Consider the following 19,158-nt stretch of genomic DNA (forward strand, 5'->3'; position numbering starts at 1 on the left):
CGACGACGGCGACGACGACGACGGCGACGACGACGACGACGGCGACGGCGACGATTACAACAATCTCTTCCTCGGACTCGCAGCTGGTCGGCGTCCGGCTTTACTCGTCATCTTCTCAATCATAACAGATTTAAAACGCGTAAACGTGCACAGCTGTCACTGCATCTTTACACACTTCGAACATCGGCAACGTGTTCGCGCTCGTATTACTCGAACGAGTCTCGTTGGTTTCCATTTCTCGGTGCAGAATGGCACACGTACTGACCGCTTCACGCTGCCAGCATTAGTTCACAAAATCGAATCACCTCTCGATGTCTATAGACTGGCGCTAGTGTTGTCAACGGACACTACACACACGCACTACGCGCGCCCAACCAACTGCTGTCTGAGACTACCATCTCCTACGTCCTACGATGAAAGGGGAAGGTTAGGTTTATACAGCTGATTCCACGCTGATTCCCCACTCATCCACCTCTCCTCTCCTCTCTACTCCCACTCGGTATTTTCTTATTCACCTAAATGTCTAACCAATTCTGATAAACGTAAACACAAATATCCAATTACGTCGCAATTGAGTTTTTTATTCGACCCGAGTCTGCGCCCGATATATCGACAAACGCGAAAACTTGGTCCGCGCATATTTTTTAACTTTCGATCTTGCTTTACGACGTACGTACAAATTTCTTTCAAGATGCGAGTCTCGCGATCAAGTATTTTCTTATTTAACCCTTTCTCTTGTTATAATTAGTTATATCTATATCTGATCTATCGTACGATATAAAACATGTACAAATTTCGATAATTGTTTCGATTATATAATAATTTCGATATAAAACATGTACAAAATTCGATAAAATCGAGCATTACAAATACTATAAATGTAAAACATGTTTTACATAATAACTATGCAGATTACATAGTTATGCTTAGAAAATTGAGCGATAACGAAATTTTCGTTTCTACATGAAACTTTATCATTCGGTAGATGATGAAGGAGCTTAAGCACGAGTTACATTTTCATCGCTTTTATTTTCGAACATTAATACTGTACAGATGAATCAGCATACAGAGACAGGGTTTACACATGAGATATAACTTCTTCTTTTTCTCCTATAACTTAACAAATCTTAAATTTTTCAAACAAAACAAATAGTATGTATATGTACATCGTCGTGAGAATCACATCGGATTAGGAGCTTATCAGTGATTCTTTGGAAGTTGTACAGAATATTCTAACGTGCATTTTGTCCTCGATGTAGCAGAATCATGGAATGACATCTAACGATATACGCTTAACAGCGTACAATATTTTTCCACCACCCTAAGCTTTAACATTTACGCGTCATCCTAATATATCTAGGCCTTGATATATCACAATGACGATAACTTGTTTAATATGTCTATAGCGCTACTGTGACACCACTATTATAATCCTTAAACTTTCCAATACAGTGGTAAAAGCTCAGCATAGGTACGATTACATTTATTGTCGTATAGCAACTGCAGAAAGAGTTCTAGTAATTTGAATATATATCGCCATCTACGATTAAAAGATATATACATTTAGATAGATAGAAGTACAACGCAACGACAATAGGTACGTTTCAAATTATGATAAAAAGGAAATATTTAATGTACATTTATAGCGTAAGATGCAATATTTATATTTAATCGATACGATTTTTCTCACTTAAATTTCTAAGCGATAATTCTTGTGCAATTCCGGTTTAATGTTGTAGACCAAGCCCAAGATTGTATGCACGACCTGTATAATAAAAAGTACAAATACTAAAAATGTTGCGTAAAACACGAAAAATATCGTTACTTCTTCTATATATGTTTTATATTAACTTACGCTCTCTTTATGCATAGATACAGTTTGATTCATTTCTTCTGTTTTTATTTTTGTATCGGCTTCTATACGTGCTGCTACGTCTTCTTTCGAACCCATATGCTATATATAACAGAAATATGTCGTATATAATGTATCAAAGCGTTCTTACTTCTTCGTAGTACGGTATAATATATATTTAATCAAAATGGAACAGAAATTATCCGTGTATCTAAAGTTAGTCACCTTTGCTTCAAATTCACGAAACTGCTTTTCTCGTTCTTGTCTATACTTCTCGATTTCATCTTGAGCCTCTTCCTTCGCTTGCTTCAGTCTACGCGCCTTACCTAAAAACAAAGTCATTTTACAATTCGTACTTTGTTAATCCTAATATTAAGATCTTTATTTAAAAACTAGAAGAACTTTGAAAAGTGTCTCTACGAATAACCTGCTATATCGACAAAGGTTAGATAATTTTTATCAAAGAATACCAAATAAGCAACAGCTATACGTATTTGTCAAATTTATATTTACATTCGGAGCTACTCGTAATTATTAAACTAATAATTATTTTTAAGCATTTAAAAAGTTATACCAGTTTAAAGTAAGGGACGCAAAAGGATTGATTACAGCGGGTTAGATTTTAAATATATCCGTGTTGAAACATAGCTTATAATGTTCGAATGGAAACTCACGTTTTCTAGCTTCTGCGACTTTCTCTGCTGCTCTTTTCTCGGCTGCCAGAAGCTGTTGAATACCTTGCGTCTGACTGGCCATTTTTGCAACGAACAGAGACGTCTGTGTTCTAAAGGAATCGCAAATCGATCATATGATCATATGACTTTAGAGTTTCCGCTGTTTGCCCCGCCTTAAACCATGGCGTTGTATCACGGTCGTATATACAGGTCTGGCAACTCCCGTGGTGGAGAGCGAGGTTGCCGTAACGTGTACTATGCAAGTCAACCGCTAGTCGTAGCGCTGCGATCGACTCGTTAAATCATGGCTATTCTATCCACGTTAACTATTCATTTTCTATTTTTTTTCGAATAAATGGAGAGATATAATTATTGGCAACTTTCGGTTCGATAATAGCAAGTAACAAATAATTTATTTCATAAGCAAATAAACTAGAAGAATTACAAGAGAAATTACAAATATTACGAATTCGATAGTACTTTCGAGTTTAAAGAATCATTTACAAAGAAAATATACATATACGAAGAAAAGAAAGTTCGAAATTAAATTAAAAATTTAAGTAATTAGAATACGATTGGCTGAGATGCCTTTCGGTGGGCAACTCTTATTGGATGATCATTTCACCACCTGATGGTCGATACAAAAAGTGATCGCGCAGCCACAATCTCATTGAAAACGTACCATGGTCGTATACACGATCGTGGGCGGTACGATCCAAGTGACGTTTTGTCAATACCAAATTCGTTACAACTTATTATTACGAATTTTATAATTAACACTATATTACACATAGTATAAATTGATACGTTTAAGAGATGGTAGGTTTATGACAAGTTATATCCTCCTAATTATGTTACTTCGCATACTTTAGAATAACACATCTTTCCTAAGGCACAAGAGGTAGAAGAAACTATGAAACGTATTCAATCGCATAAGGGAGTGGTTGGAACAATCGTAGTTAATGCAGAAGGTATACTGTGTGTCGTGTGTTAATATGGACACCATACATAATTATTATACTAAACTTAACAAAAACTTACTTATCTAGGTATCCCAATTAAATCTACGTTGGATAACACTACGACAGTTCAATACGCAGGATTAATAAGCCAACTGTCAGACAAAGCACGATCTGTAGTAAGAGATTTGGATCCAACCAATGACCTTACTTTCCTCCGCATTCGTAGTAAGAAACATGAAATTATGGTGGCTCCGGATAAAGAATTTATACTTATAGTAATACAGAATCCAGTTGATTGATAACCAGAAGAAATACTAATATGTAAGATATATGCTTTGCTAATTGTTAATGAATTATTTTATATAGCACATTTTATTTTATATAATGCCATCTTTATAATACTAATGTCAAGGACAAGATAATTTTTTATTTATAAATTAATGGTAGAAAATGTGTTTTGTAATGCCATTATCAAGTATCGAAGTTACAAGCACTGCGGAACAATTAGACTTAAACATAATTAAATCACCCATGTAAGCAGAAAATCTTATAATTAAATTATTATTTATTAACATAAGAGATAATATGATTAAAAACATTTGCGTTATGTGATTAACACTTTATGCTGTTGTTTCAAATAAATTTGAGTTACTTGAAAATTTGATAAATTTTTATATTCGCTTAAGAAATAGTTTCACCATTGTATATTCAAGAGTGCTTTTAAGTATATTTTGCATTTTTCTATGTACGTGTACATGTGTGTAAAATTTTAATTAATATCTGATATAAAAAGATTTATAATACATAAATATTTAAGGCAGAGAAATTGTTGATTTTATTTATTATAAAAGCGTATAAAATACATAGAGTGTACACATGACAAAAAACTTAACTAAATACTTAAACTAATATTGTTATAATTTTTGAGCTTGTCATTTTATTTTTATATATTTGCGAATTTTAAGTACTTATATATAAAATTCGTTATACGATACACACACACACACACACACATAATTGTAGAGAATACAATAAAAATTGTATGAACGATATACTAGATGTAATATCAAAATTATTTACTCAGATAATTTCTTCAGCTTTGAAATTTATACCAGGTACAAATAGATTTATAAAAATATAAAAAATATGATTGATAAAAATAAATGATTGTTAGTAAGAACGACGTATTTGTACAATTCTTTTGTAATACATATATAGATTAAATATGAATAAAAATGATCTAGACTCGTGTATTCGCACAATTCTGATGTTTCAAAGAAGGATGAAAAACGCCATAATAAACGGTCATAGCTGTTATACCTAATAAGAACGGTACAATACAAAGAACAATGAGTAAATTAAAGTACCAAGAATTTTTAACTTCATCCGATGAAGCGTATATCCAAAATGCAGTTGCTGTTATATTTTCAACAAAACAAATTATATAAAAGAATACATGTTTAAGAAATGTACTACCGTCCACTGTATTCAGATATATGAATACATGTATTACACCAATCACTATAGAAAATAATACAGAATAAATGCGTTCTTTGATTTTTGGAGAACAATGTGGAGCATGATTAGAATTTCTACAAAATTCTAATATACCACGAGAATCAATGATAATCCAAATAGTCATACAAATCCAATGAAAAATACATCCAATGGCCGTGTATAATGGCCACATACTTGCCACAACGCTAAGTGACAATATCCTTGAAACTGAAAAATGTTAACAAATGAAGGTATGAACTTTTTTATATAATGACAATGTACATACCTGTAGTACAAAAATGCCATAAAAATTGAAGAATAGTTCCTGTAATACCGATATTTAGTTTATCTTGTTGAGCCAATCTAATACTACGGTGGTAACTAGCCATTGCCCATCCCATACTTACAAGGGAGCTAACAATACTAGCTACCTGATGAATAACTACAATTAACATGAATATCAATTTTATATTGTTAATTAAAATTACAAAATTAGCGATATAAAAGTATATCTACATTCAAAGTTAATATCATTGTGGTAATGTTTTAACAATATAGTTAACTGTAAAATTTGTTGAGGTGCAGCTTCAAGGAAACATTCAGATACTCTTAATAATGCAACATCTTGATCTTCTCCCAGCATTTTGAGGTAATATCGTCTTTGAGCATTACGATTGCCTTGTTTTTCAAACTTGTACGCATAAAGAGCATATTTCAAAGTTCTGTAATAACGTAATACTGGTGCTAATTGAAATGCTACAAGTACAAGGCAACATAATTTCTTTGTTAACATTGCATGTACACATTTAAATTTGGAAGGATTTGACGTTTCATTTATCTAAAATAAAGATTGATTTGAATTATAAATTTAATTGGCAATGTTACTACTTAATATAACTTGTCACCTTGTCATCTTGTTGTTGCATTCTTCTACTGATTATAACATTTATAAATGAAGGTAAAAGAATAAAAACAGTTGTCCATATAAAGTATGTTATTTTTTTGGCTAATAAATATCTTACAGCAAGATTGATATCAATTGCCACATCCACGATGTGCATAAGGATTGAAGACACAAGGAAAAAGATATCTAAGTAAGTTGTAGTTGGATTTTCTAAAGGAACATCTACATCATCGACATTTAATTCCAATATAGGAAAAATGCCAATAATTTGTCTTGTATGCAAATGTTTACTAGTCTGAGGATCCATATTTAATTATTGTCAAATAATCTCCAGTAACATAATTCAAATTCAAATATTAAGAATTATTGACTGTAATTAATTTGTCAGTCATGACATATTTTCATGTTAAAAATATAACCTTAGTATACAAATACTTTTGTCCTCGAGCATTCGTTTATTTGTTTCACAGAATTTCTATTAAATGTTACTTTTATCTCACTGATTACCTGCAACACGAAACACGTATTTATCTATTTTGATCAATATGTAAACACAATTTGATACGTTATGTTGAACACAATTACATGTAATTTTTTTTAATCAGTTGATACGTCACGAGTTTCCATTTAATTCATACAGTTTAAATCCAATTGATACAAATTTTATAACACTGCCTGAGGTAAACATTCATAAGAGATTTAACAAAATCTAAAAGATGTATTTTACGCCAGACGTTATGAATCATTTTTGGGTGCAATATATACAATATTGCCTCGTAAATTGGCCGCTGGTCCAAATTAAATCTGGTCAACTAACAAGGTAACATCTGTGCCAGGAATTTTATAAAACGAATGTACAGTGAATTGAGAGATATAGTAAGACAGTGATACTCCATTCTGTTCCACAATCAACCCAAAATGCATGCGTACTGCTGAGATCGGTAATGTAATATAGTAGTAATATGTATACAGTTAAAACAGAGAGATATAGTGGGGATAACAACGGCCAAATGGTAAGGTACAATTCCGGTCACTTAGCGAGACAGTATTGTTTACGTTTACGTACTATTTTGTGTTGTCATAGCAACCTATAGAATCTAACAATATGGTCATATGCAGAATTGTGATTTCATGAATTATTGTACATTAGTGAATTATTTTTCTGTAATAAATGAGTACAATAAATACTAAGAGATATCTAGTCACTATAATCATACAATATTTAGTACTATTCTTTGATATTTTTGTTAATTCGTTTGCTACTTTCTCCCGAGCGAATCCAATTAATTTATTAATTCTCTACGTGTACGTGATGCTTTTATCTTTAAAATGATAAATAAGTATACACAATTGAATTGTATTTAATTTTTGTTTTTAAGGGCTCAAGATATTTGTCTTATTATGACTATTACACTTTTACTAGTTAACTTCTTTTCCACTTACATTTTTCAGGTAAATATCACTAAAAGTAGTTAAACTAATATTTTAAATAATATTGCAAAAAATGTATGTTTTTCATGCAGATAGGATTAATACAATTATTATATACAAAATTTCGTGTAACACTAATATTGTGTATCATATATATGGTATTAAGCATTAGTTTACATACATGGGACATTAAAGTGCACTGGTCATCACCTCTCAAATACTATTGGACTAAAGATTTTCATGTTTTTTACTCATTACATAGAGGAGGTAACATCTTTTCAATCAAGTTTATGTACATAGTATTATTACAATTATTTCACGTTTAGTTGCAGTTTTACACTATTATTTCTATAAAAGGGCATCTCTTAGAATCGCAGATCCAAGATTCTATGAAAGTTCAACGTGGATTCAAAGCCAGTTCAGCCTGTCATAATATTTATGTTACAAAAGAAACTAACAAAAGCTTTTCACCTGTGATAAGCAGAAGAAATGTATAATAGCAAAAAAAAGATGTCCTACAATTCTTGTAAATATTTTTACTTTATCTACAACGAAATATAGTTATTGCTAAAACAAAATTGAAGTGGAATAATATTACAATTTCCCTTTACCCTAATTTGAGTTTTTCAAAAATATTTATGTCTGCTATAGTATATCTGCTACAAATGTAATATACAATAGCAATCAATTTTTAAAAGTATTTTTAAGACTAATTCATTTTATATACAGTATAAAAAGTATTAATAAAGTACTTTTTACAATTATTTTGACATTTTACAAAAATAAAATGTAAAATTTTATACATTTTACGAAGCATACATGTATATAACTCATATTATACAATACTATATTACATACATTTAAACACTAAATTATAATTCATAAGTCATTAAACAAATAAACATACAAAATGTACTAATAATATAGATATTACTCATAATATAAAATGTTAAGTTTGTACTACATTAGTATTTCTAAAATATAAATTAATATCACAAGAATACATCTTTTGAAATTCTCATCTATTAATGACAAAGGTAAGAGCTGAAAATGATCAAATGATTTATTAATTCGTTAAGATGATCATTCCCATCATTATTATTATTATTAATAGAAAGAAATTGCAAAGAGAATTGTTATAAAATTTCAGAAAATTTGCAATATAACTTAGCATAACATCTTTAATATACAAAAGTAAATTCATTATAAATTATTTATTAATCACTTCACGCATGCATCTCAATGTTAAGTTAAGTAATAACAGTTTTTCTTTGTAAAAAATACAAAAAATTTAATTTCGTATCTTTATGCAATATTTACAGCATCAAAATTTTATTTTCAATGCTTTATAACATTTAAGAATTTTTATAAAGATTAATACATCGTACCTGTTGCAAATGGAAAACTATTATCTCTTATCAATTTCTATAAATGAGACTTACTTAACTTTTGTTATCTCTCAATTTTTCAATCTTGTATAAAATTGTTTCGATAGCCAAATCTTTTCTAGAATTAATAATGCCCTATTACGGTAGGCTTATTTGCGTAAAAAAAAAAACACAGATTTCATTAAATCGTAATGACACTCCAATGTTCTCATTCAAAATATTTTTACACTTGAAATACAAGATGGCAATTTCAAAATATGAAGTTTGTCAGATTTTATTGAAAATAAATGTATTTCTTTTTTGTAAAACGTTTAACAAATATGTCTATAGATCCACGAATTTTAAATTTGACTTTTAGAATATTATAGGATTCTAATAGTTCAATAAAAATAAAAATGAAATATATATCATAATACAAGGCGAGATTGAAAAATTTGAGAAATCGCCGCTAGAAGTTGTCGCTTGTTATGTTATTGTTATTGCGATTCTGTAAACTCTTTAATCTACCCTCGTATAAATAAAATTAATTTAAATTAGCGACTTGTAGCTCTGTTTATTATTTCATTTAAATTTTCCTAGGAGCCTCACTTTAAACTTAAATTATGTAGAATCTATCAACATTATATTTCAGTGAAACTTAATATTTCCTTCATACGGTATGATTACCATGAAGGAAGAGTAACTTATCTATTAAATGAGGAGGTAAGGCCGTTCGCCTAGCGTCGTATAAAACTTGCACTTCTGCCGGAATTCTACAGGGTGGTGCGCAACATGCAGGTACGCAATTGTATTTACAAGCCAATTTGCCTAAATTTGGGCACTTTGCAGAAATCTTTGCCCACCATTGAAGAGGGCAGTAGTCAAGTGGTGCGGTAGATTCAGAATGATATTGTACAAGTTCAAGATCTGCCTTCTCTTCTGCAGGCATTCCACTTTTCATCGAACATAATCCTCCAAGCAAGAATTCCATACCTGAATACAATTAAAATGTATTTCCTTTTCCAATGATTTTAAAGATTAATGTCATTATATAGGTCGAAACATTTACCTGATACACGACTTTTTTTAGTCAGAGGCTCTTCTTCAACTTTCATATTTATATTATCTCCAGATTCTTCTTGTATTAGTTTTGTCAACATTTCTTTTATATCAGTCGCTACTGAATTTTTATCTTCTTCAGTAGCATATGGTAATTGCTTAAACCTAATATATCATATAACATTAATTGTGGTTTTCAAAATTTAGACTAGAGAAAAATTATCTGAATAATAACGTATAATTACCTTGGATCCAGGGTAGTTGCAATTTGAAGTAAAAGAGTAACGTTATAATCTGCATATCTGTCGCAAAGCATATCAGATAAAGATTCTTTGAAAGCCTTTGCTTTTTCACTATCGCTTTCTTTTATTTTAAGATGAGAAGATACAAGCTGCCAGAGCAGTGGTTTTAATAAAGATATCAACGGTATTTTTTCCTCGCTAAGCGTCATAATAGTAACTTTAAATGGTTCAAGCACATTTACAAGATCCTCTACGATCTTCCATTGATCATTTGTCAGATCAACTACCTCTTGATCAATACCTTCCATGCTTTCTAAAATTGACGTTACAATATTACGACGAAGAACCATTTGCTCCAGCATGTTGTACGTCGATGTCCATATAGGTGGATAATCCATTAACATAGCATTTTCATCCAACTACAATTGTATCAAATACATTATAAAGCAATAACTCATTATATATTTTATAAATGACATATTTACGATATAACATCCTTTTACTTACTTCCAATAATTGTTCCTGCATAGTTAACGCCGCAGACGCAGCCGGATGACTTATAATAGCTCCAATGGCTGCCCTACATTTTGCTAGTATGGTAGCAACTTCTGGGCTTTCAAAACAAGCTTGAGCACACACTTGTAAAGTATAAAGTAAACAAGGAACTAATGTTAATCCTCGATTCGTTAAAGCATTCAACAATTCTGTCCTGGATGTGGCTACTACTACCGCAGTTATCCTTTCTATTTTCAGATCCCAATCAAGCAACAAAGAATCTATCGCGTTACCCCACTGAGATTCCTCCCAATCTAAAGGAGCATGAATAGTACTTAACACTTTACATTCTAACACTGGTTCACCAGAGTTTTGATAATATACAGAAACAGTAACAAATCGTTCGTCAGAATTTGATCTCCACTCCTCAATAGTCAAACCTACTTCACTTGTTATACAAGATAGAGTTGTGGCTACTGATTCACGGAAGGTATCATAAATCTTTGGTATTATTTCTTCTTCTAATTTATTTTTACTAGGGATTTCGCAGGGTGAGCGCAACGTTGCAACTAGTCTTTGAAAACCACGTCCTTCTACCACTTCTGGCAATTGTAAATCCATAATAATAAATTCGGCTATAGCATCTGATACAGTCTTCCCATCGATACTCGACTGATTAATAGAATTATCTTCCGGCATAAGAAAAGCCACATTTTGACTATTGCTCCCAATGTTAGAACCACTCTTAATCATAACTCGCAAAGGTTGACCAATTGCTATATCGTCCTCGATGTTGGATAAACTTACATTTGGATCAGTCACGAATTGAATATCCCCATCTATTTGGACAGTACCATCCGCATTGGTAGTGTAAATATGCTGGGCCGAAGTTAAACCTGCTTTTAATAATTTCTTTTGTGCCCTTCTCTCTTTTGTTTCCTGAGAAAGTACTTGTCTGCGTGGCGGATTAGTAGCTTCTAGTTCTAAAAGTTCTTGAGCATGTTTGTTTTGTAAATGCATACGCAAATTACTGGTGTTACGATTATATGCAATTTGAGTTTTACATAATATGCAAACGATCTTTACTTTAGTGAGAATATCTCCATCGTCTGTAGCTGGAAATCCGAAAAATTTCCAGTAAATACTTCTCATTGACATAGGTACTACTAATTTTTTATAAGTATAAGTATACTTTTCTTCCATCATTTTGGCTAGTACCATTTGCATTTCACTTTTCGAGTCATCTGTCGTCGCTGATTTTCCGTTGTTAGACAATGTTATCGGTTTACTTTCCATAATTGCACACGAAAATACATAAGTACCGGCACGTCGTATTCTCCACTTATTAAAATATACATAAACGATATTTCTCGCAATAGTAGTATTTCATAGCGTTTCTTCTCGTCAAAATGGAAGATCTCCGTTGCATAATTTAAAATACAACTGTTTATAAAGATGCATAATCCTTTTCACGTATCACCCCTTTAACATGGTTATGAAGGAATAACAAATTTACCGCGAATACTCCGATATCTCAAAGCAGCAGTTTGACGAATTATTTTACAGATATCGAACTTCAATTTCTCGTTTCGAAAAGAACGATGCACGATCGGTTATCGACCACCTCTCGTAACGATGCTATCGACTTTAGTTCATTTGCTCAAAGAAATATCGCTACGTAGACCTCTCAACTAATCGATTTCATGAAACAACATGGAGTCAACGAAATGCCATCTGCATCGATTAGTGGATACTATTTCGTATTTTCGTTCTTCGAATTAATGGTGAAACATACTTCAAAACAGCAGATAAACGACAATTTTGTTATTTAAATATAAAATTAATCATCGATAATTGTATACAATACGTTTGCTATTAGCAAATTTGTCATTTTTCAAACGAAGGTAACGACAATAATTTCCTCCTGTTACGGTACAGCAAACACTCGTATATTGTATCGTTGTAAATGTAATTTTTATAACATTGTTATTAACGATATGAATAAGAGCAGAAGGACTTTTGTGAAAACGCAAGTGGATACGATGTAATAACTTCTAATGAAATAATCAATCGTCCTTAAAGAACTAACCTAAAATCTGACTTTTATCACATATCATTCTTTTGTACTTTTATAGGTGTTATTTAAGGTATGTTATACGTTTTGCGCAATATTCAAAGGCATTCTTATATTTAACGAGCTATTTCAAAACATAAGAGATGCATATATCGAAGAAAACAAGAGTGTTGTCTTATTTGGTAGTATGGAGGTTAATTTCTGTCTTCGTGGTTCAAACCGCGCATGTACCGGATGAATATTGGCAATCATTAGAAGTTGCTCATCGTTTAGCATTTGGATATGGATATGTTACGTGGGAGTGGGACATGAAAATTCGCAGTTACATATATCCATTTTTGTTATCCGTTATATATCAAGCGTTAGCGTCGATATCATTGGATTATGTAACAATATTAACAACGGTACCTCGAGTACTTCAAGCAACGATCAGTGCTTACGGAGAATACAAATTCTACGAGTGGTCCAAGAATAAATGGGCACTGTATAGTTTATGCATAAACTGGTACTGGTATTATTGCGCCACTCGTACATTGATTAATACCTTAGAAACTGCATTCACCATGATAGCTTTATCGATATTTCCATGGCGTGACAGTAATATTAGAAGCATAAACTATTTCTGGATCGTAGGGTTTTTATGTATGATCAGACCAACCGCTGTTATTATATGGTTGCCTTTATGTCTTTATCATTTATGTACAAGTTTAGAAAACAAGTTGACGCTAATAAGTCGATACAGTGTAATATGTATTATCTGTTGTTTCAGTTCGATATTATTGGATAGTTACTATTACGGTACGTTAACTTTTTCTCCTTGGGAATTCTTTCGTGTAAACGTACTTTATAAGGTTGGTGATTTATATGGAACTCAACATATATTATGGTATATGGTGTGTGGATTACCGGTACTTTTAGGGTGCCATTATGTTTTATTTCTATTATGTATTTTTCAAGTAACGAAACATCCATCCAGTTTTCACCGTCAAGCAGTTATGTTAGTCGTTATAGTTTGGACATTTGGTATCTATTCTTTGTTGGCCCATAAAGAATTTCGATTTTTATTACCTCTTTTACCAATGTGCATATACGTATGTACCTCGTGTACATTCTCTTTGAACGTGAAGTTTATAAAAACAGCAAGAAATATTTTTGTGGGGCTATTAGTACTAACCAACGTGTTACCTGGCCTCTACTTTGGTTTAGTACATCAACGTGGATCGTTGGATCTAATGAATCTGCTTCATAAGGAAGTTGTTAACACCGATAATAGCAACATATTGTTTCTCACTCCTTGTCACGCTACTCCTTTATACAGTCATTTACATACGAACGTATCTACCAAAATACTAACTTGCGAACCTAATTTTACCAATAACATAAGCTATATGGACGAAGCCGACACGTTTTTTGCAAATCCAATGCAGTGGCTCGATGAAAATTATAGCAGTAACAAAAATACTACAATTCCTGATTATGTAATATCGTTTGATCATATTGTACCGAAAATACGCCGATTTTTGAAACATTATCGATTGAGGTCGCAAATTTTTTATGCGCATTTTCCACAATCGAATTATGGAAAATACATTTATGTGTATAAGCGTAAATGAGAACTCGTTAAACGAAAATATGTATTTGCTTTGTTGCGCTAGTAAATTATTCTTTATTACCGTTATTTATGGTTATACCACTTAACCTGTATCAAGCTATTTATTAACTGGTTGTTTTTATTCGTTTCCCGAAATAAATATTTTCACGAATCTCGTTAGCTCATCGATAAGCGAAAATAATTACGCGCGCAAGACATCTTGGCCTTAGAAATATCAACAGATTACTTAGGCGGTAATGTCTCGTCTTATAATTTGTAGGACGAAGGATCGATATAAATTTGGGTTGGGATAAATTTTTACGAAACCACTGACAATACTAAAGCTATACCACGGACAATGACGATCAGACGACCGTTATATTTGACTTTCGATGATTTAGAAATTCACTTATTTTCTAATTGCCGAGAAATGGGAGATAAGCATATACCGTTACCATAAAAGGCTTGCATCTTATTTAGAAAGCTTACGCAAGGACGATAATCCTAACGGCACTTGTTCAACGCCGATGACATGTATCGTTGGTAAATATAATACTAATCTACGGTATTAGATATCTAAATACTTAACTATCGCGTATCTACGTACGTAATAACTTGCAGTCTATATAAATAAGAGATGAAATAAAATAGGATAAATGAGAGAATAAGGTTTTACAGTTACTTTATAGCTGGCTGCTTAATTTTCAACAAATAGAGCAAAATAAATGGAAATTTTCTTGAGATTAATTCTATCTCGTATCTACGTTATATATCGGATGGAATATATTTGAAGGAAAGAAGACGGAGGAAGAATACATAGAGCGGAGACAAATGGAAAAGAATCGGCCAAACGGGAAGAGAAACGAAGAGAAGTAGAGGCAAGAGAGTTATCGGTAAGACGCTAAGTCCGAGAATATAGCGATCGTAACCGCGAATAAAGAAAGGCGGACATGGTAAAGTAACGCAAAGTAAAGTAAGGTAACTTGTGGCTATAATCGAAGGTAGGGTAAGATGGTGCAAGTGGGATGGAAGAAAATATAAAGAGGGGACTGACTACATGGAGTCAACGTTCCGAGCGGGTCAGCGACCAGTTCTGTCTTCTTCTCTCTCACCTTCCTCTCGTGTCCTTTTCCTCTATCGCGATACCACTCTTCTTTCATGGCTGTCTTTCCGTATTAGAAATTTCATTTTATCCTTCGTTCGATCGGTCGAAAGAATCTTAAATGACTTATCGTTCGGAACGCATCTTCGACGTCTATTCTTCGTTGGATTCGAACGACGTTGCGCGATTTAAATATAATACGAGGAACGCGATTCATCGCGGAAGAGGCATCGTGATTTGCGATGGTTTGAAAGTTACGTACAGCTACGAAAGGCACGAGTATAATCCTTGCCGGGGAGAAAGTTCTGTGCAACGGTGAATCCGCTCCCCTTCCTTTTCTCTCTCTCTCTCCCTCTCTCTCTCCCTCCTCTCTCTCTCTCCCCCTCCTCTCTCTCTCTCTCTCTCTCGTGAAAGAGCATCCAAAACGAATTGTTTCATCCTGCGAGGTATAGGCAGCCTAGCTGTTGCGACGTAATATCTCGAGACGATTCGAGAAAAAGGAAGGATCGACCGATGTCGTTTCGGTCCAGTAAGAAATTTCCGAGTGTTTTCGAATCGCGTGTCAGATTTTATTTTACGTTTCGCGGCTCCTCGCTGTACTTTTATCGATCGTTGTCGGTCCCTCCCATTGGCCTGTCAATTCGACGAAATAGCAAAATATCAAAGTTATTAGTGAAACGAGATACGATACGCATCGGAGCGGTAGATTAATTTCACGCTGGCGAACGTCACTAGGTTAAGCTATACGGTGACCCTGTCGTAATATATTTATAATTATATTGATTTGTAAGCAGAATTTGTTCTTTTAATACAGGTTTTCTCTTTCGAGCTAACTTTCGCATCGCAACGTTATCGTAACGAATAATCGTAATTTTGCCCGGAGAAGACTGAAACGCGCTTTAGGAAGCAGCAGGTGTTGTTCGGCAGGTGTCCCTAACTCGAGCAACTTTTCTTTTTCGTATCGCCCTCTCGCGCTTCTGCCTCGTTTACGAGCGATCGTCGAAGGCTCGATAAACGAATCAACCGCCTTTTGTCGTGTCTAATTCATCGACTAAGAGAATAACGAGGCTCGTAGAGATCTTCGCGAACGTTCATTCGCTCGATCCTCGCCTCTTTCGGGTATCAAAGAGAATCGTCGGAGAACGCTACGTATTAGGAATATACGCGGGACGTTTAATATTCGCGTCTATTCTCGAACAGCGTAACACTCGCCAACGTGGAAGTAATGTAACGAATGTAACGCGAAAAGTTCAGAGTCCGATATCGCGAACCGGCTTTCCTTCCATCGTCCGCGCAGACTTTGCTCCTCGAGCGTAGACTTTGGTCTCGCGCGATTCCCATCGCCTGTTCGCGCGAACTTTGTACACCTGTTCCGCCGCGTGTACAAGGATTTCGTCCCTGCTGTTCCGTCCCATACGTGCCGTCGTATGCGCAACGTCGATTTGTAATTTTGTGTTTCACGATAGTCGTATCGCAAATATTAGACCCGCTGTCGCATTAGATATACGTACGTATATGTATGTACATATATCTTTTCTTTATCTGTCGTACTACCGCATAGGTACTTAAACTTTACCTTTATTCGAGAAACGTAAATAATTCGAAGGTAACGCCGATAAATATTTATATGGTAGAATGCAGCGAAAGACTAAGCTCGTAAATAAACGTCAAAGCAATAATGTCCGCTGCGATATACGAGCACGTAAAACGTACGTATCGAACGTAAGAACGAATTTACGTGAATGGCGAATAGCAAAAAGGTGTGTGGTAATAACAACGTAGTTGATTTGTTCGCGAGCAAGGACAAAGGTTTACACGTATACGACTTTGTCCATTTTCGATGTTGGTCCATCATAGACCAGCCGACGGTGCACTTGTCCTCCTCTGGCCGTCGTTACGCGCTGTCGAGCCCGACCAATCACAGCAGGCAGGCAACAGGTGACCGACCAATCCGGTCTCCCTGTCACGACGTCGTCGCTCTTACATAGCGCTAAGCGTTTCGCTTCTACGGATATTCCTACCAAATCCAACGACGATCGCTTTCCCGTTTTCCGCTTCTCCGTCTCCACGTAGCTCTTCTCGTTCTCCCGTCTTCCCACCGCACGCGTTCGACGCGCCAACCTGTTGTTCGTTGGCTCTCCTTCGCTCTCTTTCCTTCACCTTCCTAGGTCGATTTAACGTAAACTCTGTACATGCCTACATACTGTTACATGTCGCGTATTTCGCTATGGCGCTTTTTTTTTTTATTGGAATGTTAATTTTCACGGATTCGCCGGTCGGTTCTCGACACGACACCTGGACGATCGCCTGGTTTCTAGAACGACGCAGCGAAGGATCGAGGATTCTTAAATGGTTGTGGTCAGTTTTAAACAGAGATCTATTTTAAGAGAGATGCATAGGGATATAAACGGGCATGATTTCGACGAAAAGAACTTAGAACGGATCTACGAGTTTCCACACAACGGATAACGAGATGTATCTCCGACGAGATAGAATCGATAATCGATATACGATCATCGTTTGTAATTCTACCGTTGTAAATACAGCCGCTATGCTATAAGCTGGAATACGAATTGTTTACAAGCAGACTCGTGGTTTTCGTTCGTCCGTTCGTTACCGTTCGCAGTAGGCGAAGTAAGGTAAGAAAGGAAAGCGGTTTCATAGTACTCTCGCGGATAATTACCTGTACGTTTATTTCCGTAGATAAGTAAACGTAATCGGACGCGTGTACGTACGGACGCGAGCAAATCGATCGGATTGTTCTAGAAAAAGAAAAAAGAGAGAGAGAAAAAGAAAAAAAGAATCGCACAGAGTATCGAGTATTCGAGGACTTTTCAAAGCGTAACACATTCGCGGGTCGCGTTTAAAAATCCAAGAAGCCCGGAGCGAAAGACGGGAAAGAGAGGTAGGGACGAGCGAAGTAAGACTAAGACGCGTTGTCGCGTACACGCACGTTATCAAGGCCGTGATCGCGTTATGGAGGGAGCACCTCGAATCGAGGGCACCGTCGACATTACCTATAATACGTACCTGCGATCAGTTATAGAGCCTCTTTATAACTCGGAAGAAGCGCGCCTCGGTTCGCCGCCATTTTTCTTTCCTCGCGATCACCACCTTCCACCTTCCCCTTGTCGCACCTCCTCCAATCGGGCATCCGTATGCGTTCCTGGTCGAACGGATCCGGAGTAGAGAGAGGATTCATTCATACGCACGAATACGCTATCGCTTCGGATCGGTTCGATGTATCGAACGCGTTTACCTATCGCTCGCCATGGTCCGCCATGAAAAAGTAAAACGTGGCGCTCCAGGTGGAAAATAATCGCGGTCGGGGGAAGCGGGGCGAGCGTACCGCAAAGCGAGTGGAATGTCTGCGCACCTGGCCAGTGCGTCGCTGCTTTGACCTGCCTTTCCCTTCTCTGCCTCTTTTAACCTGGCTACGTTGCGTTTTCGCTGCTGGCAACGTGCAACGACGCTCGTTCGTCCGTTCCTAAAACTACCTGCACCTGGAATCCTCGTAAACGCCGTCCACGTATATTTCCAGGTATATTCGATGGAAGAAGTTTCTCGAATCGCGAAAGGTACCGTGCGTCGCGTTATCGTCGTTAGCTGGTAATTTCCGCGTTTTTTTAACGTGCCTCGTTCGGTCCTTGTCGCGTGCATTCGGCCGAGCGAACACCGGGCTGCGCGTCCTTGTTGCGCGTACGTGCGCGTGAGTTCACCGTGCGGGAAATGAAGCACGGGAACGAGCAAGAGGGTCTCTCCTGCTAGCCAACGAGCGACGACGGGTTCGATGCGCAGTCGCCAGGTGAGGCAACGACGACGTGTGCGCGCAACGGTTGGGGTTGGCCAGTGTTGCACGAAACCTTGCCACTCGCGACGCGCGGCGGTTCGTCGACGGTGATAGAGCC

At 35.4% G+C, this 19,158-nt stretch overlaps 7 protein-coding genes and 2 long non-coding RNA genes across 11 annotated transcripts in view; 4 read left to right on the top strand and 5 right to left on the bottom strand.

Moving 5' to 3' along the window:
* LOC100746169 (E3 ubiquitin-protein ligase MYLIP) overlaps positions 1–406 on the bottom strand; it is a 40,312-nt gene extending 39,906 nt beyond the window's left edge. The window contains exon 1 of one of the 2 annotated variants that reach the window (XM_033324751.1): positions 14–406. The gene's annotated coding sequence lies outside the window, so the exon portion shown is untranslated. Of the gene's footprint in view, positions 1–10 lie in introns of both variants that reach the window. The other variant, XM_012393950.3, reaches the window with a different exon arrangement.
* A 603-nt stretch (positions 407–1,009) lies between these two features.
* Positions 1,010–2,748, bottom strand: LOC100746289 (V-type proton ATPase subunit G). Its single transcript, XM_012393963.2, has 4 exons — positions 2,527–2,748; positions 2,078–2,178; positions 1,856–1,954; positions 1,010–1,765 (listed from the first exon to the last, which is right to left on the bottom strand). The coding sequence occupies exons 1-4, from the start codon at positions 2,606–2,608 to the stop codon at positions 1,691–1,693; spliced, it is 357 nt and encodes a 118-aa protein (XP_012249386.1). The 5' UTR covers positions 2,609–2,748; the 3' UTR covers positions 1,010–1,690.
* Positions 2,749–3,065: 317 nt separating this feature from the next.
* LOC100746598 (dynein light chain roadblock-type 2) lies at positions 3,066–4,156 on the top strand. Its single transcript, XM_003485562.4, has 3 exons — positions 3,066–3,345; positions 3,419–3,497; positions 3,576–4,156. The coding sequence occupies exons 1-3, from the start codon at positions 3,343–3,345 to the stop codon at positions 3,785–3,787; spliced, it is 294 nt and encodes a 97-aa protein (XP_003485610.1). The 5' UTR covers positions 3,066–3,342; the 3' UTR covers positions 3,788–4,156.
* Positions 4,096–6,897, bottom strand: LOC100746482 (XK-related protein 6). Its single transcript, XM_003485561.4, has 4 exons — positions 5,891–6,897; positions 5,502–5,823; positions 5,272–5,427; positions 4,096–5,213 (listed from the first exon to the last, which is right to left on the bottom strand). Exons 1-4 carry the CDS (start codon positions 6,194–6,196, stop codon positions 4,729–4,731), a joined length of 1,269 nt encoding a protein of 422 aa, XP_003485609.1. The 5' UTR covers positions 6,197–6,897; the 3' UTR covers positions 4,096–4,728.
* A 131-nt stretch (positions 6,898–7,028) lies between these two features.
* LOC105682066 (transmembrane protein 138) lies at positions 7,029–7,829 on the top strand. Its single transcript, XM_012393961.3, has 4 exons — positions 7,029–7,194; positions 7,269–7,341; positions 7,413–7,587; positions 7,647–7,829. Exons 1-4 carry the CDS (start codon positions 7,061–7,063, stop codon positions 7,751–7,753), a joined length of 489 nt encoding a protein of 162 aa, XP_012249384.1. The 5' UTR covers positions 7,029–7,060; the 3' UTR covers positions 7,754–7,829.
* A 1,146-nt stretch (positions 7,830–8,975) lies between these two features.
* Positions 8,976–12,155, bottom strand: LOC100746718 (zinc finger BED domain-containing protein 1-like). 2 transcript variants are annotated; one of them, XM_033324745.1, is made up of 5 exons: positions 11,702–12,153; positions 10,496–11,598; positions 9,992–10,407; positions 9,757–9,911; positions 8,977–9,680 (listed from the first exon to the last, which is right to left on the bottom strand). In XM_033324745.1, exons 2-5 carry the CDS (start codon positions 11,501–11,503, stop codon positions 9,358–9,360), a joined length of 1,902 nt encoding a protein of 633 aa, XP_033180636.1. In that variant the 5' UTR covers positions 11,504–11,598; positions 11,702–12,153; the 3' UTR covers positions 8,977–9,357. The 2 variants fall into 2 exon arrangements, with proteins under 2 accessions (XP_003485611.1, XP_033180636.1); XM_003485563.4 differs by having other exon boundaries at positions 8,976–9,680; positions 10,496–12,155.
* Positions 12,156–12,196: 41 nt separating this feature from the next.
* Positions 12,197–14,320, top strand: LOC105682064 (GPI mannosyltransferase 3). Its single transcript, XM_012393949.3, has 2 exons — positions 12,197–12,387; positions 12,619–14,320. The coding sequence occupies exon 2, from the start codon at positions 12,701–12,703 to the stop codon at positions 14,168–14,170; it is 1,470 nt and encodes a 489-aa protein (XP_012249372.1). The 5' UTR covers positions 12,197–12,387; positions 12,619–12,700; the 3' UTR covers positions 14,171–14,320.
* A 1,557-nt stretch (positions 14,321–15,877) lies between these two features.
* On the bottom strand, positions 15,878–19,152 carry LOC105682067. The gene is made up of 3 exons (XR_001102787.3): positions 18,510–19,152; positions 18,281–18,416; positions 15,878–17,436 (listed from the first exon to the last, which is right to left on the bottom strand). It is a non-coding gene; the product is annotated as an uncharacterized LOC105682067 (long non-coding RNA).
* LOC117152555 lies at positions 17,503–18,385 on the top strand. Its single transcript, XR_004462944.1, has 2 exons — positions 17,503–17,889; positions 17,954–18,385. It is a non-coding gene; the product is annotated as an uncharacterized LOC117152555 (long non-coding RNA).
* Positions 19,153–19,158: the final 6 nt, after the last annotated feature.

This window comes from Bombus impatiens, unplaced genomic scaffold (assembly GCF_000188095.3).
Source record: "Bombus impatiens unplaced genomic scaffold, BIMP_2.2 scf_0064, whole genome shotgun sequence".
Classification (NCBI taxonomy): Eukaryota; Metazoa; Arthropoda; class Insecta; order Hymenoptera; family Apidae; genus Bombus; species Bombus impatiens.